The 24,876-nt window shown below is 45.4% G+C and overlaps 1 protein-coding gene across 1 annotated transcript in view; it reads right to left on the bottom strand.

Moving 5' to 3' along the window:
- The window catches only part of fbrsl1 (fibrosin-like 1), a 233,947-nt gene extending 209,328 nt beyond the window's left edge, over nt 1–24,619 (bottom strand). Inside the window, exon 1 of the mRNA XM_048242723.1 lies at nt 23,340–24,619. Within this exon, the coding sequence (XP_048098680.1) occupies nt 23,340–23,639 (300 nt within the window). The 5' untranslated portion in view covers nt 23,640–24,619. The remainder of the gene's footprint in view (nt 1–23,339) is intronic.
- Nucleotides 24,620–24,876: the final 257 nt, after the last annotated feature.

Here is a 24,876-nt window from a genome sequence, read left to right on the forward strand (position 1 = left end):
TATCTAATGACAGGCTTTTGTACATTCATGAGGCCATAAACAGTTCAAAGAAACACATTAACAGGGAGCTTATTTTCCACCAACAAAACACATTAAAGAGATTTTGGCCCTTCCAAGAAGTTTACACATAGACTCTTTCTGAATAGACTTTTATTGCACTTTAAATGTTGAAGATCACAATAAAGAGACTTATGTGAAAATAATTGCGTAGAAGACTAGTGGGATCTCAGAGTTTCTCAATTGAATCCCCAGACAAATATGTGTAAATTACAAAGGGCGCCTGTGGAAAGAAGCTCTGTAGCGATTGTGTGCCTAACACAACCAAACCACAGGAAACGCGCACTTGGGCCTGACAGTGCACAAATAAAACTGCACAGTTCCCGCAAATTGAACGAGGCAGAGGACAATTTCCCGACCCGTCTCTCTCTGGCTGACTGGCCTACCTGCGACCCCCTCTCTTTCCCCTCCCCTCCGCTTGGGAAAAAGAGGCTCACACATTTGCATGAAATTGTACGGTAGAGAGGCCAGATTCCTCTCTTTCTGCGCTCCCCAGGAAAAGTGAGTGTGACAACCTGTGCTTAGACCCCAAGTGCGGTTTGAGCCTTCCCACAATGCCCCTGCTCAGCTTCTTGACGGACGGTGGGGGGGGGCTGCCCCGGGTAAAGGGATGTTTTTATTATCTTTTTAAGGAGTGGAACGGCAGACAGCCTATTACTTAACAAGCCAGGGCGAGACAGTCCGCAAAAGTGGTTCGGTGCGCAACAGCTGCTGCTGCTGTATACGAGTGAGCGAATTGGCCAAATCCTATTTGGAATCGCACAGGGAAAAGCTACAGTGCACCAAAGCGGTACAAATAAATTGACGATCAATCCGGCCACCGGCTCACTGCTCACCCTCACAGTGGGCGCTGATGCAAACACCACTGGAACACACTCTACCCCTCAGTATAAGAAAACGTTTCAGCGGGCTCCCATTAATTCGCACCGTGGTATCTCCCGTCAGGTCGAAATACACACCCACGGCCACTGCGGACGCAATATGTTCTGGTTAACCGCTACCCTGGTAATGACAAGGGGCTACCACTGCGTTATAGATCCTCCTCAAGGGGGAACTGGCTCGGTTGGGGGAAAAAATGGCTAAATCAGCAGGTAGAGGATTAAGGGAATCACCAAGCATGAAGTGCCCTCCCCGTGCGCCTCGCCGACCTCCAGGCAGTTATTGCTTTCATTAAAATCGCATTCCACAAACTCAGCAGTCAGTCAGTCACCAAAAAAAAAAAAAAAGATGAGAAACAGAAGAGGGAGAAAACACTGAAGCATTCGAAGAGGGGAGATTTGAAGAGTCATTCAAAGCGCAATCATCACAAATCGCTGTAAACGTGCTAGAGTTGAGAGGGTGTGTATAATGTGAATGTGTGTGTGTATATGGTGTGTGTGTGTGTGTGTGTGTGTGTGTGTGTGTGTGTGTGTGTGTGTGTGTGTGTGTGCGGCGCATACGCATGCCCGTCCGTGTGCACGGGAAAGGGGGGTACACTAATCTACTCTGCATCTTCACAAGCGCAGCCCGCATGCGAGTGGGCCGAGGGCCAAACAGGGACTGCTGGAAGCGATCTGCACAGTAATTCAATATAAAGACATCCGCCTTTACTGGGGACACTGCCGTCGCTTCCCCCCGAGACACAGCCTGATGAATTGTAGAAAGAGAAAGAGAGAGAAGGAGAGAACCAGAGAGAGAGAGAGAGAGGGAGGGATGGATGAGAGGAGACGAGGCTGTGGAGAGGGCCCGGGTCATCTGGATGTTGCGAGCCATTTCAATCGTTTTCGAATTACCTGGGCCCATCTGGAGGAGGCGGAAAAAAACAGCATTACCCCCGCAAGGTGCCCTCTGTCTGCGCCGCACAAATCTCCCTCTTCACCAGACAAACGGCAAACCTGGAGAGCTCGAAAAAAAACCCTGAGAGTTGCACTCTGTGAACCAACAGAGATGAAAAACTCCACATTCCACGCCAGTGGCTAGCATCCACCTCCATGCTTCGTGCGGGATCTATTCTGTGTGCCTACGGGCTGAATCTATCCGTGCCCGGCTGATTATGTCATGACTACAGTATTATCAAACACGGCGAGAGGGGGAGAATATGGCGAAGCAGCAACTACTGCAAACACACAGAGATGTCTGGCTGTTTTCATCGTGAGTAGAAGCAGTGTTAACCGCTTTTCTCAGGGCGTGAATGTTAATTAAGACGGGCGTCACTGTCAAGCTCGCTGTCAATACACGGCATGAGATGCGGCCGCCCGCGCAGTGCAGCACACACATACACGCACGCGACGCATGCAGCGCTGTAACTCCAACCCGGCAAAATAATCATTCAATTTCCTGGCACTTAGTGTTGCAGCTGTGTGCGCAAATGTAAGCGGGTTTTTTTCGGCGAAAGCAATTAACCGAGGAGGCCCTCCACGGGCGGGCGCTCTCCGCTGCCAACCTGCACCGGGGAGCGCTCGGGGTCGCCGAGCTGGAGCGTGGCCTTCTCGGAGAAGGCCCTGACCCCACTTACGCCTCTGTCTGTCACAGGAGAATGAGTGTGTCAGGAATGCAAGGAGTCTACTAATGTAATCACGACCATTAAGCATCTGATCAGCGGACAGTTAACACAATCTTGTGGATGCAGAGCCCGTGACTAAGTGGGTAATATGTGCACTTAATATATCACCGCCCTGAAAACTATGGAGCCTATTATACACTCTGTGTGTAGCATATTTGAAAATTGATTTTCTTTTTTGTTTAAACCATTATTATTTTTAAATTTTTTTTATTTAAACCATCAAGTTTCACAATGATTAACTGATTAAAAGGCCCCTCCATGTCATGCGTACAGAGGTAGGCTTTGACAAATTAGCTTTTTCTGCCTTTTTATTTAAACCATTTTTTATTTAAACCATTATTTTTTTTAATGATTTAAACCATCAAGTTTTACAATGATTAACTAATTAAAAGGCCCCTCCGTGTCATGCGTACAGAGGTAGGCTTCGACAAATTAGCCTTTTCTGCCTTTGCATAATGCCAAATATTTAGCTAAGTGAGAACAAAAGAGCTTGTTAACTTTACAAGCTTAATATGTCACACTTATCAACTCTATGAGACCAGTGTAGCAGACAAGCCCCACACAACTTCATAGGTGAGAGAGGACAGGAGAAGAGTACTGGCTGGTATGTATGATTGACAGACAAAGGTTCTGGTGTAACTTTTCCACCCTGGTGCAGACGCTCCAGAACACATGCTGGGCTGCTGAGCCACAGAGCTAGACTAGCGCTCCATTCACAAGGCCCACCACTCGCTCAGACAGACTCCAATTCCACACCGACTGTTCAGGCAGTTTCTCCACCCTCTGAACAATGCTACAGCTGGGGTGAAGGGGGGGTGGAACGCTGTGTTTTCCCCTCCCTCCGCATTCACAGAGGCCATCTTGGCTCCACTGAAGTGCTAGCCCTCACAAAGGCTTTTAAAAGCACTGTGCAAATCATAGAGACTCCCTCATGTTTTCAAACAATGCCTAATTGTACGGACCGTAAATTCTTACAGAAGCCAGATGGTTGGGAGCTTTTCAGGCTCCTCACGGCCTCCACTCCTCTGAGCGTCGACAGCCAGACCTGTGGATCTGGGGTTGGTGGGAGCCAGGGAGACATGGACAGACTGTTACAACTGACAGTTCAAACAGCTCACTATGTGCTCAGATAGCCCAGAAGGCAACGCATATCACACACACCCTAACGGCCAACACACATTCACAAAGATTTAAACTGTGTCAAGAAATGTACTCAACTTGTAAAATTAGGCAGAAGGGGGGTTGGGGGGGTCCATGGCATGATGTCCATAACAAAGACGAACTCTGTCTTCGCTTACAAATGACAAAAGCCTTTGCCCACGAACCCCCGGCAAACACAACAGGGCTTTCACAGTCACCCTCTCGCTAACTCTCCAGAATAGACTTTTTTCCTGGTGAAGAGGCACTCTGAGGCTTTGTGACTCGCACATGATTTGGCAGTGGTCAGACAGTTGGTTCCCCTTTCTGGAACATTCTCACATGACTCTTTCCTTGGCAACACTTGGTTACAGCTGAGGCTCTGGTTTGGCTGCTGTGTTAAAGAATACAATATCAATAATTACCGAAAAGTTGAACACATTTCACTTTTAATTGTTTCCTACACATAAATGTTTTTATTTTTTTGTTCAAAAAGAAATTCCAATGCACTCTTGTGGCCCCAAATGTTCCAAATGCATCAATCAAAATTTATTGCATGTGATGAGGCAGGGAAAACTACAGGTACTCATAAATTGCAATTACACATGTGGTTTGAGCCAGTGCCAACAATAAGTATTCACATGCACAGATTACACATTTGCCTCTATTCTATGTTAGCTCAAAGACAGAAATATGATGGCAAATAAAACATATCTGTGATTTTTCACAGATATGTCAATGTGAGGCCAGCATACATCAAAATATGATAAAGAAGCATTTGCAGACTTAAAGAGTCTCTTCCACAATAGACTGCTACAGCGGCGGGAGCAGTGAGGGGTTAGAGGTTCATCCGTTCCTACTGGTCAGGGTTTGAACCGGCAAACCCTCCGGTTACAAGTCTGAAGCGCTAACCAGTAGGCCACGGCTGCCCCAACAACCCACAAGGTAACAAGTGGGTTCAAAAGCTCTCTACCCTTTACATCTATCTATAAAGCAAGAAGCGTCTGTGTGTCTGTATGTCCGGATGTCTGTGTGTCTGTGGCACGCATATCTCGCTGACCGTTTGTCAGCCTGATTTCAAACTTGGCAGGTGTCTTGCTATGGGCATGAGTAAGTGCAGTGCCAAATGTGACGTTGTTTGAATAACAAATGCAAAAGATATTGTTAAATATATCGGTAAAAGAAGCACATTGGCTCTCGCCGCTAGCCACTCCCCCTCCCACACACCATTGTACTGTAAGCTACCAGTGAGGATAGAAGCAGGGCTTTGGCAAAACTGGATCAGTGTAGGTTACACGGATAAAAACTTAACATGTCTGACCTCAACAATAAAGTGAACTCCGCGGATTTTGCAACATGCACAGGTATGCAGTGGCTCATCAAAATGACGTAAAAAATTATGTGCAATAAACGGACACTTCGAACAGCCCAGCTACTTTGGACTGTCTTTAGACTTTGAATAAGCAAACAACAATTCCAACTGCAAGGTCATAAATTGAAACGAGCAATAATGGTCCCGAATTAAAGAACGTCTCAGAATGCCACACATGCAAAGCATAACCAGCGACAAGCAACGAGGGGCAGACAGAGTGTGATGTCACTTATAGGCCACCAGAGACTGTTTTTGAGTCACACCGTTGCAAATTTCATATGATGCATCATTCCACAAAATGGTTTGCCAGTTATTCAATAGGCTAAGCATATAGCCTTGACTCAAAACAGCTGTTAGGATTATGTAATTTTGATTTGTAAAAAATGTCACATGCAGCCATGCCTAAATTCTGCTCACTTCACATTTATTATATTATTATATTATCTGTAGGCCTATTCATTATTGAATGCTTACCTGGAATTATGTTTTTCCCTATCCTATTTTTAAAGCAGGCCTACCTGCAGGCATGTAATTGGGCTACAGGAATAGCATGTTGAAAGGGCACTGCACTAGTTGTTTAAATAAAAGTTCATTTGGTGTGAAATATGACACATGCTATATACAACAAATATCAACACCTCAATGTTACACTGTTTGCCCCCTATGATATATAGCTAAAATAAGACATCTAAAAAAGGCCAGCAGCTCAAAACATGTTTCTGACCTCCAGCCCTTCTGTTGAGGTATAGTGCTAGTTGAAATTGCTATCTAGGACTGCCTAAAACTGTTAACAGTGGACAAGCTGTGAAATTAGTGTTACAACAAACATGCCATGTTGCTCTGGACATGACTAACTTGTAATTACTGAGGTGTCAGCATTAAATCTGACCTTTGACCTTGGCCCTACTTGACCTGGAAGTGCTGTGGAAGTGATCAAAGACCTTATGCCCATAATTATGCAAAGCACAATCTTTCATTCACTGACAATCAAGACAGCAGCAACCCATTTTAATACATGTTGTTATCTATGACAAGTGATGACCTTGTCCAGTATTACATTTATAATGTTTCATCATCTATTTACAATTAAAAAATCATGCATTAATTTATTATCTATCTACACATCATAATCTACAGTATTTACACTTCAAAACAAAACAGATTTGTTTTTTTTTTGCTGCAGACCATTTCCACATCCGATCTAAAACAACCATGACCATAAGCTTTTTTCAATAACAAAACCAGCCCAATAAGCTATGGCAAAGGGGGGAAAAAACTATTCAAACCGAGGAAATCATCTTTTGGTTCCTGCCCCGGTGGCACACCTCTTTATTCCATTCCATTCTGCTGTCACATTCTAATTCCCTGAATAATGGGCGCTTTGGTTTGGGGAGCAGTGCAAGTCGCCAGTTACTGAGCTACTGGAGGCAGAAAATGAGTCTGAAGCCGGTCCTTTTAATTATCCTTCACATGCTTCCTGCGCTCAACAGATGTTGGGCTGCGGGGTAGACATGCTCAGCCATACTAAAGACACACATCACATCTCTCACTCTGATTCTCAGTCTCTCTCTCCCTCCCCCTCTCTCGCTCACTTTGATTCTCTCTCTCTCTCCCTCCCTCCTTTCCTCTCTCCCTCCCTCCCTCCCTCCCTGGAGAGCACACGCATACATGGACAAGAGCCCTCAGCAACTGCAAGGGGGGTAGGGTCAAGGGAATGAACAGTTCGTCTAGCGTGAGAAAGGGCATGCACTCGTGAAGTCAGATGTTCAACTCGAAAGCCTGGCTGTCACATGCAGCATGCTCCTTAGCGTCCCAAAAACTTCAGTGGAACTGTGCCTTGACCTCAGCAGGTGGTGTGTGTGTGTGTGTGTGTGTGTCACTGTGACGATGGGAGTCTTGTGAACAACACATGGCATGGCTCTGTGAGACACACCTATGGGAAACTCACCTCAGTCACATTCGTCATGGATGATGACGCCAGATCTGTAACCTTTTATTTGGTCAGGCCATGTTAAACACTCTGCAAACACTCTGCAAATGATCCATAAACTTTCAAATGGCTGTGGGCAACTCACAGCTGCCAGTTAAAACAACACTGACCTCGACTGACCTTGGCTGACGTTAACCTGGTGAAACATGAACTCCCTCACTGTTCCAACAGTACACAACTAAAAAAGTAGGTTATGAAAACAAAGTGGACCTGAATTCGGGGGTCTGCGATAGCGCAGTAAAATGCGATCACTGTAGTACAAGCAGCAACTGTGTCAATCTGATCAAATAAGTGGGCCTCTAGAGATACTGTAAACAGCCAGTGTTCCACCATTGACCCGGATAAGTTAGGATAATTACTAAGCCTACAGCAACATCTGCAGCTACCAGCACCCATATTTCCCTGTCTGTCTGTCTCTCTCTCTCTCACTTCCTCTTTTACTTACAAATGCACAGACAGACACACACACAGACACACACACGCGCACACATACACACACACACACACACACGCACGCACCTATACACAAGCGCATATACACACACGCACACACACACATGCACGTGCACGCACACGCACACACACAACCACACTCATCAAGATAATAAAAGCCAATCTCCTCACCATAATGGTTACCGAGACTAGAAAAAAAATACAGCTAACAATGTGTAGCACATTCATCTCCACAATTTCCGAGATGCAGTCTGTCATGTTCATACCTCCTGGGAATAAAAGCTCAATCACCATCAAGCTCTGACGGATCCGAGGCAGCTGATGGAGTATAGCGCTGGCACAGAATGAAATATTATGGGCTACACGCTCTCCCTACTCCCCCTCACGGCAACGCACAGGGCTTTAACCAAGCTCAGACGAGTATGAGTAAACATTAGCTTTGTGCTACGTCACTCAGCTCATGCTAAAACACACATTCACTGAGAGGAGAACATGTGACGGGCAGCCTTTAAATCAGTCAGTATGAAACTCTAGCTTGATTGGTGTGTGCTATGGGGTTTGAGTGGGGAATGGAAAACAGTAGAGTGGTATACAAGATGTCATGCCAGTTTAATGCCATTACATCAACGTTACATCACCTGATGTTTGGTCAATGATGTTTGACTGGCAGAGCTCGAACAGCATCAGCTGTCAAGGCTTGTTGGACTGTTTGAGCAACATGTCGTTGGATGGCTTACTAAGGAGTGCTTTTGTTTTACCAGAACTGTGCATGCTCTTTGTGGTTGTTCTTGCTTAGGGGACAGTGGTAAGCTGTAGGTAAGCATGCCCAAGCAGCATGGAGACAGTAAATCGGCTAAGTCAGCCTATCAGCTACACCGTCCTGTGTCCAACTGCCTGGAGGGAGACTATAGAAAGACTAGAGTCCTCTCACACTCTCTGAGCTCTTTGACACATTGAGTGGTGTGTGCCCAGACACACACTCTCTCTCTCACACACACACACACACACACACACACACACACACACACACACACACACACACACACACACATTTATTTTCCTCTCAGACATTCCCAAAGACACAGTGTTTCAATAATAAGTCTCCCCCGCAGACAGAAAAGTTTTAATCCCCAGTAGCCTAGGCCTCTTTTTTTTGGCAAGTGAGTGACATCAAAGTGAATACTTGAAACATGCTGAGCCAGCAGTTCCAGTGGAGTGAGCATTGTAACCATAAAGTTACAAACACAGAGAGATGTCAGACATCACACCACCAGTCGGTGGGAGTGCAACAGAGCTGCTCTGTTACGTCATGCCGTTCACCACAGTGCATCATCCACACGCTAAAAATAGCCACAGAACCAAAGAGAACACGCTTTCTTAACTACCAGCCATTGCAGTACCCAAGCGCAGTCCCACACTTCCAAAGGCTTTTGACAGATGAGCTAATGCACTAAGCCAGACCCGAAGGCCATGTTTCCATGTCTCATAGAAAGCACACGCCTCGTTGTCCAACTATAATAATAATAATAATAATAAGCTTTATTTGTGCTTTACATTTGGAGCATGTAACACAATAATAGTCAGTCAGTCATTATCAATCACTTTTACTTTACTTAAAAATAATAAACTGAAATAAAGTTCAGTACAGAACTGACCACCATAAAAGAACAGAAGAAATGCTGTACTTCTAAATTCCCTCACACTCATTCCCTCAAGACCTCGGCAAAGGGCAAGTGATCTCTTGGGTGTTAATGCATGTAAACTTTGGAGCATTGGAGTGTTGCAGCCTTTTTGCTTTTATTTGTTGCTTTGCTTTGCTTTGCTTTGCTTTTCGTTGCTTTGTTGGGGCAATGTGGAACACCAGTGCAACACACACGACTAATGACAGTAGCAGAGGAGTGAGTAGAAGCCCACCTGCTCGGAGGCTTTTCAGCCATTTTGCACCTCATTCACAACCTGAAGTTGCCACTATCAGCTGCTTCTCTCCCTTTCCATCACACTCACAGCTCTACTCCTGCCTGCAAAAAATCGCCGGGGCGCTGCCTGTTAACGTCTTGACAGTGGCGGCAAAACACAGACAAAACGGAATATTAATGAGGTCCTTGCCTCGGAGTCTCGAAGTTCAATTACCCTGAAAGACAGAGGGTGTTGAGGAGTGGTGGCAGGCGGCGAGGGTTGGAAAGAGACCTCCTCTTTGACAGAGCAGGGATGTGAGGCTTGTTAGGAGGAACCGACGCCTCGCTTGCTCCGACAGCCCCAGAAAATGAGTGTTTTTAGGCATTAGAGGGCGAGTACACACACACGGCGGCGCAGCGGCTTTGAACTGCTGAGTGGAAAGAGACGACGGCAGGGAAGAGAAATGGATTTTGAGAAGAAAAAAAAAACAGAGAAGAGAGAGAGAGAGAGACACTGGAGTTTTGTACGCTGTCAAGGTTTGCCTTTGACAGTGTGGGCATGGTGAGGGGGTGGAGTGGGAGGGAGGTAGGGCCGGCTGGCTTCAGGAGAGATGGCACACACCAGAATTAAGAGGTTCAAGCCCTACTCCATCATGCTGGCTGCACTTCCTCGTTGAGACAGCTCTGCACACTCAGTTCCCCGAGGGGGGTTGGATTTCGGTGAGACATCGGCCATGTGCAAGAGTGCTTCTATTCCTGTCGAGGAAGGGGGGAATGCCCACTTTAATAATAAACTGAGCATGAAGATGCACTGTCAAAGATCGTAAAAGCAGATGACGGTGCTGCTTTGGGGGAGTGGTGGTCAAGCAGCCGTACAGTTGTGGCACAGTGTGGTACACAGTGTGGTAATCCTGTACATGTAAATGGCAGCCGCGCCGCTGTTGATGAGTGCACCCGCGCTCTAAGTGCCTGAGCCGCAACCTGACACCGAACTCTCGCGCTCGCCCCGAGCCACATAGGCAAACACAGGAAATCTCATCCACCCAGCCCTGCCTGATGCGGCTACGCTCCGCCACCTCCACCCTCATCCCCTCGAACAGCCCCAACCGACCCGGGCGTCTCACTCTCTCGCACACACACACACACACACACACACACACACACACACACACACACACACACACACACACACACACACACACACACACACACACACTCCATCGCCACTCCCCTGAGCTGATCGCTGAGTGCAACGAGCCAAACCACTCCCACAACGCCACAGCCGCAACCACCACCACCATCACCACTGCCAACAGCCAACAACTGTCTGCAAAGCACGGGTCGTTAGTGTCAACAGGACATGAGCACAAACACACACAGCAAAACACCCAAGCATACACACACTCATGAACACAAGCGTCTGACACAGATCATAAACCTACAAACACACACACACACACACACACACACACACATGAGAAAGAAAGAAACAACAGACACAAATATTGGTTCACACTTCCTAAAAAAAGAAAAATATATACTACTCACTACAGCTCAAGGGATAAGTCAAATAATACAAATGGCAAAGTGTCCATAATGCACAACTTGTTTCTGTGTGTTTTGCACATGTAAACAAGCATGATTCTACTCTGGCGTGACCTTCCACAGAAGCATGCTCTGTGCTCCAGGACTACATGCAACAAACAAGGCATTCGGAATATGCTAATGACAGCTTCTCAGGGTATACTCAGGGCCAAACACAACGGGAGCAAAGTCCCCTTTCCAAACAGCTGAGCTAAGCCAGTGATAGCTAGGGATTCTCTGCACTGGATTAATCAGTGGGAAATATTATGGAACTATGGACAGGCTATTTTTTATGACGAAAGGCATGACGTGTTTTTATCTAAAGGACAGACGAAGCGTGCAACTCAATTGAATCCAGCACCTTAGCAGAGATTTCACAGTGACGCAAAAGCGCCCAACAAATATAAATGGTCTTTATTATGGACACAACAAACTTGTCATACTTACTGTTGGCACAATAATAGGCAATGGAGGGGAAAACCCCTGGATTAAATAGGCTTAGCAGAATGCACAATGAAACACATTTCCATCAACAACCCCAACCACACTAGCTGACATGCTCCAGCAAGTGACACATGCTTCTGGAAGCAACACATCACTCAGACACTGTCGGTAGGAAAAATATCAATGTAACCTCCTCCTCATCCTCCTCCTTCTCGTCGACCTCCTCTCGACTCTCTCCTCCCCTACCCCCACTCACTGACGTAATGGAGACACATTCCTCGGAGCGCTAAGTCACATTATTTATAAGCCAGTGAGACAAAGTACCGACCTCGCCTGTTTTTCAAACGCGCCCCTCACCAGCTGCCTCTTTCAGTGGGCAAGGTCATCTGAAGGGAGAGAGAGAGAGAGAGAGCACCACTGTCCTACACTGGCCTTCCCTTGGACTCCAGTATCAGCCGAGATTTATTTTCACATTTTATTCCAGCCATTAGTTTAGTATAAATAAAGATGCCCGCGCTGGAGATTCACTGCGCGATGGTCATTCGAAGGGCACTGCTGGGCTTCAGATAAGACGTGTTTTGCTGACCATAATGAGCCATTAGCAGTGTATGTCATTTTGATGACTCAGAGGTCACAGATGCCTTGTTTATTAAAAAAAAAAAAAGACGTGTTGTGCATGCACCTGGTAGGAATCTGTGTAAATATAGATACACAACTGTGAACCTACTTAACCTGACTCTGAAGCCTTACAGTAAATAATGCTGCTCATGTAAAAATGTGACATAAGGCAGGTTTGCTGTTAACACTTCTGTTCTCTGCTGACACTCAGACTTGCCTATTTAAAGGCACTTAACCTTGTTTGTGGTTTCTTTATGGTCGCAGTGGAACAGCGACGGTTCTCGTTAGACCCGCTGGCTCAACGGTCTCTCACAGTAAATGGCCCACACTAGAGGGGCCACATGTTCCCCGAAAGGGTATCAGAACACGCCACGGTCCACTTAAGTCCAGGATCACTTGTTCCAGAGTGAGACTAAAAGCCTGGCACAGACATCCTATTACAGTCGTGCAGCTTTCATGTTCTTTGCTCTTTTTTTCTCAAAAAGGCTCTCCAGCTTTTCCATTTTGCCCTTGGTTTCATATCAGCCCCCCCCCCCTTCTCCTCCTCCTCTTCCTCCTTCACCACTCAAGCAGTCCCAAATAACATCTGTTTGTTTTTATTCCCTCTTTTTTTTTATCTCCGCTATCTGCTAAATGTGGCATGACAAGGGTGAATTCACAAGTGCGGGGCCCCGCAACCAGCATACCTCTGAATACAGATGAAGCGCCGACAAAAAACAAACGCCAGGAGCCCGTTTCAAGGGGGAAGGTCGTCCTCTAGGCAGCTCCCAGCTCACTACTGCTGCTTACCCAGTGGAAAAGGCCACAACGGGCCGTCAGTGAAAGACAGAAACAACAAACGTGCCCAGCTTCCCTGAACTCTGTCCCTTGACCGTCTGCATGACCATTTCTAATTTGTCACAATGTGTATGCGATCAACGCGCCGCTTGCTGAGACATACAGTACTTTATATAAAAACAAGTACACCTGTGCCAAGGAGCTGGCATGTGTTCTGAATCCACTTTACCACGGGAGATGGGTTTATATCTAAAAATAAGTGCCCTTGTGCCAAGCTATTGTGTATCTGTCAAATGGCATACAGATACAAAACAGCTTACAGATACCAAATATTAAATAGCTTGTGGTAGCACTCAGACTTCTGGAAAGGAGAAACAAGACAAAACACATTTCCTCTTTTCTAACGGCGGAATAATACCATGCGGGCCATTACGATGCACATACAATTCTTGGACCCAACAGATGTTCCGATGTGGAAGAGTACACAACCCTTGAGAATCGGAGATGCAAGAACACATTCAAATATGTTCTTAGTGTCCTTTTTTACTTTTGCGAATTCAGGGCTCCCTTGAAAAAGAGATGCAAGATCTCAATGGGACTCACCTGTTAAAATACAGGATAAAATAACAATAAATAAATAAATAAATAAATAAATAAATAAATAAATAAATAAATAAATAAATAAATGCATCTGATTACCTATAGCACTCATTATCTACAATTAAAATGTATCCGAGAAGGATTTTTGCCCCCTTATTTTATTCCCTGGGTCTAGATCTCCAGGTGGAATCTCATTGCCATCTACATCTACACATGCATTATGTTCTGTCACTTCAGAGCACTTTGCGCGATGAAATGTGTGTCACATTCCATTTCCTGGGCTTGTTTCTCACCGCTCAGTCTGCAGCTTGTAGCAAGCAAGGAGGGCTGTTTTAAGCAACACGACCTGCACTGATTGGCTCTGACAGGCAGCTTTTCAGACGCACCACAAACCACATACGTAAAGACCGAAGCAATGGAAAAGCGCCCATTGAGAACAACACAAACAACAAACAAAAGCACAACAGAGGAAAAGACCCTGGAAAAAAGTCCCTGGAAAATAAGCAGTTCTGATGAGTGTGCTGGATCAAAACAACATTTCTACATTGGTGTTATTTTGCCCGTTTTGATCATTTATTTCTTTGGTGCAGAGTATGCATTTTTTCAGAGCAAAACCAATTTCCTTGGTCTACCTATACAGCACAAGTGATATTTCTATTTCACCCCCACTCACCCATAAACCCATCCACCCCCACCCCAGACATACACACACACACACACACACACAAACACCTCAGATATATATTCACAAACTCCCAAGGGGCTGAAAACTCATGAGACATATCTGCGGTTAATGGCTCACACCTAGCGGGTAGCTCTGGTACTCCTCTACAGGCTGAGATTTCCACAACGACTCAACAGTTGGGGGCCCGCCGGGGCGACCCACACATGCTTCACACAAGATAGCAGCGAGATTTCCTTCCTGCCCACTGTGGGGGAGGGGGCAGCGGCAGCGTTCGTTTGTTCGTTCGTTCCGTTCGTGTGTCTCCCAAGGCCTCCAGTTTGGGCCGAGCCCCAGACAAAAGCTAGCCCGACCGCCCTTCCCCGGCACACTGTGGAATGCGCCTTCTCAGATAAGGGGATGGTGTTTTCAAAGCCGCACAGTTCACGGCCCCAAGTCGTGTAATCTAATTGTGGTGTTGAGGAACATCGGCCAACCTCCCAACACCCCCCCCCCCCCCACCTCTTCGCCCGTGGAGATCGCGAGCAACAACATCAGCGAGTACGAGGACAGGGGGTTGCTATGGGAAAGAGGCCATTTCCAGTGACATTAGGTTTTGAGCTCACAATATATTGAGCGATGGTTTCTGACCGCACGGCTTTCGCTTCCTCTCCTCGTCCTGCTGCTGCTGCTGCTGCTGGTAGTGCTGCATCTTGATCACCACCCTTCCTCTGTCAGCTCAGGGCCTGCCTGCCTCGTCTGTCTGAGCAGAAACAGCCATTGTGCATTCTGCGGAGAACAATGCTCTGTGTTTTGGCCCATGGGGCCCCCAAAGACACATTATCTCATTCGCCATTTGACTCGCATGAATTCCTGACATGAGTCTGGTTACGAAAGCCAATAAACAATTGGTTTATTTGAGTGTAGATTCGTATGGAGTCTGTCAGCAGACGATTCATAATGGTCCCGAAACCTTAACTCATGACATGCAGCATCTCAATGGCAGTCTTACAGTAAACGCTTGCACGGATCCCTCTTTCTCACACTCTTCTCTTCCTCTGAATATTTAAGAGTTTCTGAGTATGGCGCCATCGTCACATATAGATAACTACATTATGAAATAGACAAAGCTGAAGAGCCATTAAGGATTTACAAGATGTTCTGCACTAAGTTGACTTGTTGGGAATTTCATGACACATCAGGCTTGGCGAGGACCCTGACGGGGCCCAGGCCTCAGCTTTCTGTGTCACTCATCACCCCTGACAGCTGAAGCATACAGCGCTACGCTGGACTGCTATTTAGAGTCCGTGAGAGAGAGGCAGGACTGCTGGGGTCGGCATACCCCCCCCATTTACTCACTGTCCCCCACAGCCCTCCGAAGCTCGCGCTTCTTGTTTCTCGTCGCTCACTCCCTCACAGCAGAAAAACACTGAAATCCACAATCTTAAGCCAAGCGTCTGGTCAAATGGCCCCCTCTGTGACCTCCCCACACGGACTCATTGTTTGACCTCCACACAGGTGGTCTGGCCAAAGCTTAAGTATTTGGTAATATTAGAGGTCAATTTGTTAATTTTATGGAGTCACATTAATCTCAGTTTCTCACAAAATGTACCACTGATTCACTGAACACTATTCTGTCTTATAACGTTCAAGAAGTCACCTTTCCAGCCAAAGTGTTTCTCTTCCTGGGACACCTTTAGGCTTAACCCTTATTGGGTCCTCCATCTCACCTGCCTCACCTTTCCTTAACCTCCCTGCCCCAGGATCCATGCACACCACAGGTCCGGTCAACTTCACTGGGTCATTTGCCTGACTCCAGGCTTTGGAATGCAGGGTGTAGGCTGCATGTTAAGAGTACACATGACATGCTCCCTGGGAGGTGAACCAATGACCCTCACCCTGGAGGAGTCCCGCAGCAATCAGCAGGCACTTTAGGAACGGCAGACTACACAGCCACCATGAGAATCGATACAGATAAGGGGGCCTTGATTTCTTCTTCTTTTGAAAAGGAAAATAAGTAAAGTGCTCACAGCATGTGCCATAGCACAGCATGTGAGGGTGCTTCATCAGCAGCTGGATAAGTAATGGAAACAAGCTGGACGGAACTTTGACCTAAAAAAATGATCTGAAGGGAAGGAGCGGCCGGCATTTCAACACACATACATTTGGAGTACATAAAATAGAAATAAGGTCTACATACCAGCAGTCAGATTACATTTGTGAATGAGGGAGAGCAAAGAGGCAGTAGTACACTTCAAAGGGCATAAATTGTACACCAACATGTAAGTGTGTGTGTGTGTGTGTGTGTGTGTGTGTGTGTGTGTGTGTGTGTGTGTGTGTGAGTGTGTGTCTGTCACTCAGATGCCAATGTCTCAAAAACATTGAGTTGCTCACAATGTACCAGTTTCAACTTTTCAAATGAGGACAGATCAGATCAATTACCCCAAAGCAGTACATAAAGTCAGACCCTTTCAGCAGGTCTGTTGTGAACAAGGATGGTGATTCACTGAGACAGAGGAAGCGACAAGGGACAGCACACAAACCTTACTGCCTGCGCCGCCTGTTTCCTGCTCCTCAGTCAGAAGGCCTTGAGAAGAAAATACCCATAACAACAGGCGTCAAAAGCTCAAAAGAGACATGCTTTCCAGTTGGTGACGGACCGTCTGTAAACGTATCCATCATTCTCTGGGCCTGTGTCTTCTTAACTGCTCCCCGTAGAGCACACACTCAATATACCAGCCAGTCGTTGGTCACTGAGGGCATCTTAACAGAGTATACACTACAATACAAAAGCAATGACACACGCTAAAAGTGTCTATCAATTTTCATTTGGGCTTATTTATTTAAAAAAAAAAAAGTTTTACGATGAAAAATAATGTTGTATGGGACTGAGGTACTGCTTCCAGTCCCGAAAGAGAACACGGAGGCAGGGAGACGTTTCTGTCAGCTCGAGCGTGGAGAATTCCACGTTGCATAACACACTTATCTCGGAGCTCTGATCTTGGCCACGGGTTGTTACCCAGCAGCCAGAATCCGCACTGAAACAACAGCCCAAGTCCTTATTTGGTTTGACTTTACACAAAGGGTAATATTTGACAGAAACCTCTGTCTTTGTCAGACAGAGAGAAAGAGCCAGAGAAAGAGAGAGAGAGTATTTCCAAGATATCATCTCCTGTTTGAGGCATGGTGTGGATTCCTGAATCCCATGCTTAAGAGGAAAGAGAGAAAGAAAGAAAGAAAGAAAGAAAGAAAGAGAAGAGAGAGAGAGAGAGAGAGAGAGAGGATAAGCTTCTGAGAGCGTCAGAGGCCCATTCTCTTTATATCTTATTTCAGGCTGGGAATAGAGCTCTCAGCAATTATTGTTAGTATCACTTCGACCATAAAGCCTATTCCCCTCTGAGCGAATGCTTGTATCTAGCATTCGGAGCAAGGAGCTTGTCGACAACTGTTACGCTAATTGCTTTCACAGCAAGAGTCATTTATACAGAAAACATGTTCTGAGAGCCTCTCTGGTGCATGATTTAGACAGAACATCAGTGAATGTGGAGGGTGGGGGGTCCACATACACACTTACTCTGATCATTAGTGCACCAAGGACAGAGAGATACGAATCAGTGCTTCAATCAGGGGCCATGGAAATAGCACATTCAGAGAAAGCTAACCATGTCCCATTCATCATTAACATATCACAGTGTAGATTATGTGACTTCTGTGTGTAAGAGACTATGTCCAGTAAACATGTAATTATTGTCAATCTTTAATAAATTACCAGAGCAGAGCATGATGAGGCATAAATGTCTCATTAAATGTAGTTTTTAAAAGTATTAAGCAAACTAGATTTAATAAGTAAGACATACAGTATGTCCCCTGTGTGTGTGTGTGTGTGTGTGTGTGTGTGTGTGTGTGTGTGTGTGTTTCTGTACACTGATAGGCCTTCATCCACAGAAGGGAAAGTATGCATGTTTTTCATGCTTCTGTGACAAACCAAGTTGTGACAAAAGTGGTCTACACAGTCAGTCAGCGCTAAACCTATGACCACTGAGTCATATCACTCTTGTTATACTGGGTTTGAAGCAGACATGATTCGTGAAATACCTCAGAGTTCAGATGAAATTGCTGCTGGTGTGATTGTGGCCTTATGTCTCATTCTGAAGTTAACACATGAGTCATCTGTTCCTGTTTGAAGGTGGGCGAGGTAGCTGTGTCAAAGCTTTGCTCAGCAAACCAGCAAACAAACCTTTGAGCATGATGAGTCCACACGCCCATAAAATGGTTCATTTACTCGCAAAAACAAGGGTTACCAAAAAACACACACACAACACACCATACCATAATCAGCTTTCTAAGCTGGTTTAGAGTGCCTCTGAAGACATACCTTTCAGGGCAATGAGCTTTGCCAGCGAGAGACTTGGACTTGACCAAAATGCTTATTTGAAAGGAAAACACAAATTACTTAATAAGGCACTTATAATTTGTCTATCCTTACGCGCTATTATTTTTACAGTAAATCTTATGAGGGCCCGTCTGACTGCCAAAAGTGTTATTTCTCTCTCTCTCTCTCTTTCTCTCTCAATCTCTCTCTCTCACTCACTCACTCACTCACTCTCATCCACTTAACAGTTTCCATTGCTAAGTGCAGTATTATGTGAAGAAAATTGCTAAGTGAAAAATAATTTCAGCTGAAATAAAGTGTGATCACTTCAGCAGTGGAGCCATCTCGACATGCCTCAGCACGTTCATTCCAACGGGTGCATGCACTGTACTAAAACTAAACTATCAACTCCAAATCTAACTTAAAAACAACTCTCAACGTTCCATCATCTGCTACAAGACAGCATCCTGACAAGCTGGTAATTCCATCCAGTTTAGTCTTAAACTAAACTCAAATAGAGAAAAAGGAAGGAATCACACACACTCTCTCTCTCACACACACACACACACACACACACACACACACAAACTCCTTTCACAGCTAATACTGCCAAACTGCTAATTAGCCTCTTTTGGAGCCACTCGTAGGGTCAGAGAGCCGTGACATGCAGGGCTTGCATTACCACCAGGCCACAACCCTCCACCCGCTCCCTTGGGGTAGGAGGAAGAGCTGCTTTGGAGGGTATATTTAGATTTCGTTTGTCAATAAATTGGTCTATTTTCAGAAAGGCTCTGCGTGTCCGCCAGCCATGAGAGACCGAGAGAGTGAGAGAGAGAGATGAGGCTCAGGCACAGCAACCCGCAAAAGACACCCTTTTCTCCACAAAAAAACAAGAATTCCCCCCAGGCAATGGTGTTAATTAACATCGGGGCTGTTTGTCCTACCTGCTACTGTACGCTGCCTACTTGTGTAATCAATGCAACACAAGGACAGTGTTGCAGCTGTTGTTGCCACCCACCATGAAAATATATTTTTAATTTGTTGGGGTTTTTTGAACCCCAACAGCAGGTTATTGGTTTCATGAGATTTGTTTTTGCTTTGCCCAAATCAAACATCTTGGAACATGAGCTCAGGAAATGCATTAGGAACCAGCAGCAGTAATAACAAGAAATACTGTAGGTTTCAAAGATATGACAGATTCTTCATAAATGCATAACGATACTATTCCATGCTTTAATTCTTGGATGACACCCATGAAAATATTCATCTTTTTTGTGTGCTACAAATGAGCCCTGACTGTGGAAAAAAAATGTTTCCACACAGTGAAACCAAATAAATCTGAAAACACAAGCCTAAGCAGATCAACATAAGGATCAACTTTTCTGGATTAGCAAGCAGATTTGTTTCACAGACGTAACACACAAAGAGAGAGAGACAGTGAGAGAGAGGGAGAAATCAAATATTAAATCTCATTTGTATTATGGAAGGTGGTGGATAATTGCAACATTTTCTTATCAACTCAATAGCTATTTATGCACAGGGACTTTATAAGGAAGCTTGCAGGTATTATGTAATTGTCTAAACGGGCATGTGAGCACTTTGCCCCAACCGGTTTAAACTTCTGCATGCTTCATCTCATCACTTGCATGCCAAGCCGTGCAGCAACCGCTGCAACAGTCCAGCGTTATGGACAGAAAGAACTAAGAAAGGAACTATGTTCATTACACAGAGGTACATGTAGGTATAGGTAAGAAGCTTTCCAGGGTAACTAAGAGATAATAAACAAACAACAAAAACAGCAACAAACAAACAAACAAAAGCCACACAACACATACACAAATGCAATACCCTTGATTCCCTGAGTTCACTTGCATTATCAGAGCGAGTTTAAGGGGGAATGATATGACTCACACAAGCCTGGGAGTTTAAAAGCTGAGTCTAGGCTCCACTTCCGTTTGGAGGCCACCCACATACTGTGTACCCTCACGGCTGTTAGATGTAGGTCAGTTGTAGGCATCGTCTACTCTAGAAGCTTTTTTTCTCTCTGACTCGACACACGCAGCCGTGGCCTACTGGTTAGCGCTTCCGACTTGTAACCGGAGGGTTGCCGGTTTGAACCCCGACCAGTAGGCACGGCTGAAGTGCCCTTGAGCAAGGCACCTAACCCCTAACTGCTCCCAGAGCGCTGCTGTTGATGCAGGCAGCTCACTGCGCTGGGATTAGTGTGTGCTTCACCTCACTGTGTGTTCACTGTGTGCTGAGTGTGTTTCACTAATTCACGGATTGGGATAAATGCAGAGACCAAATTTCCCTCACGGGATCAAAAGAGTATATATACTTATACTTATACAAACACAGACACGTAATATACACACACGCAGGGCAATGCACAGTGCATTGTTTGGTAATCACTCAATGACCCTGTCATAATGCACCTGAGCTTGAATAATGGTGTTGAAACGTCCCCTTTTAACTTCCACACACTGAGCAGCATACAGTTCTGTGAGGGTGTGTGTATATGTATGGGTATGTGTGTGTGTGTGTGTGTTGGGCGGGGGGTACGTTATTTAATGGCTAATAGGCCTGTGGCGGCTGCATAATTGATACGCAATTAGTGGTGCGGCCGCACTAGGTGATAGGACTACTCTCTCATATAGGCCTTGGCAGTGCATGAGAAGTCACGACAGCTCTCTGTGCAGAGACAAATGCAGAGAGACCAGAAGCCGTGGATCAAACCCAAAAACAGCAGCTGCTCTCTCGTCCTCTCTGATCTGACACCACACACACACACACACACACACACACACACACACACACACACACAGAGACACAGACACACACACATACACACAGAGATACACACACACACACTGCTGGTACATTTGAATCAGTGTGAGGGAACACAGACTGTTATGCAGACACGCTGGAAGTTTGTCTGAGTTTCATCACAAACACATACACAAGCACGCAAACACACACACACACACACACACACACACACACACACACACACACACACACACACACACACACACACACACACACACACAAAAACCGCAGGACGAGAGCCGGGACAGAGTTTGTTTTTCCATCCACACAAACATGCAGCGAATCACATTATGGCAAGGGAGAGCCTCAGAATTACTGTAATGAACGCATCAATGATACGAGATTCCCACCGAGTTTGAGGCCAAGCAGCATGCCTGGTTAAAAATAACCACTGACTGGCCGAGTCACTGGGAAAAACACGGAAAAATGCGTACTCATAAATAAATTACATCCTACAAATATTTTGAAAAAATGACTGAATGAAGAACAGGGGGAGGGGGGGCTATATCTACAGGTTGTGTCAGGGGGGTTTGCTTGTTTTGACTTTCTTTGTTTTGTTTACTGCTACGAAACACCTGTGGTCAGATGTCAGACCTCAAGACGCCTCAAGAAGCCTTTCTTACCAATTTTCTCTTTTCCTGTAAGTCGCACACTCATCGTTGTTGCTATGTACACAGTCATTACTTCTGCTCATAGAGCTGCTGAGGTACGAAGCAAAGCGGCCTTGCATGGTTAATACCAGTGACTTCATGGTGCCACATTTCACACAAAGCCGCGGCGCAGACACATGACTCATTCAACTGCCCTCAAACTCTTGAAATTCATCAAGAGGTCTCATCCATCACAATACAGCATAACACAGCACTGTAATGTTATTACTAAAGGCTTTTACTGTTAACAACAAAAGATCCCCAAACTGTAGACTTGCACTAAACTCAAAGGGAAAGCAGAGAGTGAAGGTGTGAGGTCTGGGTCAAATGTCCCTTTCTACACAATAAGCACAACACAACAGTGATTCATTCCACACTTATTACATGTCATTTACATACCTAATCAAGTTAAAGCCACAGCACTTCAGCGTCAGATCTTGCCCATTTCCCTAAAATCCTGAATAAAACACACTGCGATAGCATCTAATTACACAGATGGGAGGGCGTCCTCTTGCAGGTCCTCACTGACACCTCTCAGGTTTACAACACCTGTGGGGCACCCCTGGGGAAGGACTGCAAACTGGCAAGCTGAACCTGCCTCTGAACAGCACACCTCCACACAGCTGAATAACAAGTCACATCGCCTGCCTGTCTGCCCTAATACAAACTCAGTTAAAGTGGCATGGAACACAGTTGGTAATCCTATCAACCTAACTGGGGTTTACCCCCACTGGTTCCTATTGTTATAACAACAGAGGGGAATCTGAATACAAGCTTTTGTAAATACAGTGATTCTAAACTACACAGGAAAATTGACACAAAAATATGCATATTTTCAAGCAAACTTATCTTACCTTTCAAGCAAACTTATCTTAGTGGTCCTTAACTTACTAATGGAGTGTGTGGGATCAGAACTACCATGAAGTAGGTCAATGTTTAAAGGATTAACATGGGATAGTACTTTTTACTTAGGCCTATCTACGCAGCATTATGATTACATGTATCATGCTGGGGAGAACATTTTCAAGGCACATACTGAATGTTGTGATGAAGGCCTAAACATTGGGCTATCAAGTCACCTGACAGATTCTTAAAATGCAGAGTTGTGTTTCAGCCATTGAACGCAAGGTCAACAGCTTATGATAATAATATAGTCACATACACCTCAAGTCAACATCATCCCAGATTCTTGCAAATATATCTACATAGTTCAGTTCACTCAATCAAGATATAAGCAAAGCAGTGCATTTGTGCATTCACAGTGGAAGCCAAAACAAAATACACTTCAAACTTCAGGTTGACGGCAGTAGACATGAGGACGTGTTAGGAATATAAAATGACTTTTAGCCTGCCCTTACCTCCAGACACTCCAAGCTGACGAAGCTAGCGATAGCAAATCCATCGATTATATCCTCTTCTTGAGAGCTGGACTCGCGTCTCTTTCGACGAGGGGGGCGCGGGGCTCTGGTAGAAGATGTGGAATGAGAACGGGGGGCTTTTTTCCCATTCTGAGAGGCATGATCCATTCCAGGAGTTTGCTCCCTGTCTGAGCAAGACGAAGGGCTCAGATTGCGGGCATCCCTGCCAGCAGAATCCCGTCTCCGTCCCCTCTCACGCTGGGAACGCGATCTCCGACTCTGCTTCAATTTCCCATCCATTTTACAATCGTTGCAATAAAAAATCTCACCAGATCACAAAGCGTCGGCTGTTCGGATCCCTTACGGGACTACTAAGGTTAACGTTACGAACTTACAATAGGCTATGTACATGCGTGTATAAATAAAAACGGACAATCTACAGAATGACCTTGGATAAATAGCTCCCTAAAATAATAAACAAACAAATGTTCAACTGCTCCATGAGGACGAACAGGCGATAAATCTTGCCCGTATTTTCGAGATCTAGCGCTAAAACATCGAAGTGCTCTTCATTTAAACAGGTGCAAATCTGATATATAGTTGCAATAGGCTACATGCATTTCACTTGGTTTGCAACTTTGTTGCATTGGTGGAGCACATTAATATCTGCATACTGCAGACAAGGCAGAGAAATCATGTCGCTGGCCCATGTTTTCCACCACCCTATTTATTCATGACCCACTGTCAAAAAGCGAATCTAAAAATACACGTCTTTACAACAAGCTGCGTGCTTGACAGTAAAATATCAAATGGTTCATTCGTGAATAAAGCACATAATAAATGCAAGTTTTGAGAAATAACTATCTCATTCTGCTAAGTTTCACCGTAAGACCAGTATACAACCAGACGAAGCGAGGTAAGGATTTTTCCCAAGTCTTCAGCTACCTAAACGCAATAGCCTATTTTCCAAATGATCCTCCGTTCACTTCACAGTACAATCCTCCACACTGTGATCAAACCCCATGTACCAGCCAACAAGGAAAAGAAAGCAACGGCTACATCCAGGGCCGTGTAAGTTTTAAATATCCATTCCTGTACACCGTCCGTGCTTCCTTTGCTGTTCGCGATACATCGTCTATTTCCTTCCCAGAAAAGGCAAAGCTTTGATGAGTAGCTTTAAAGACACAGGAATGATTAAAATCTGCTCTCCCTTCTTTTCCCCTCCATCTGAAATTGGAGAGAGTGCAGTAAATGCCCAGAGCCCAGATAACTGACGTACTTCCGCCACCTCTGCAATTGCCAAAGGAAGTGAGCTAGTTTAGACATAGTTCTAAATTACTCAGACGAACTTATTTTGTCGCATAGAATGACACGGACGTTATTTTAGTGTTAATGGTGCCAGCCGCCAAAGCCGTTACGTTTACGCCTGTCTATATGGGCGTTCTGACGTCCTGCTGTCATTGAATGGTGGTCTGCAGCCGAGCTGTCAGCAGGCTGTCACTCGTCAAATGCGCATCAGTCCAATCTCCCCTAACAG

This window comes from Alosa alosa, chromosome 5 (assembly GCF_017589495.1).
Source record: "Alosa alosa isolate M-15738 ecotype Scorff River chromosome 5, AALO_Geno_1.1, whole genome shotgun sequence".
Taxonomy (NCBI): Eukaryota; Metazoa; Chordata; class Actinopteri; order Clupeiformes; family Clupeidae; genus Alosa; species Alosa alosa.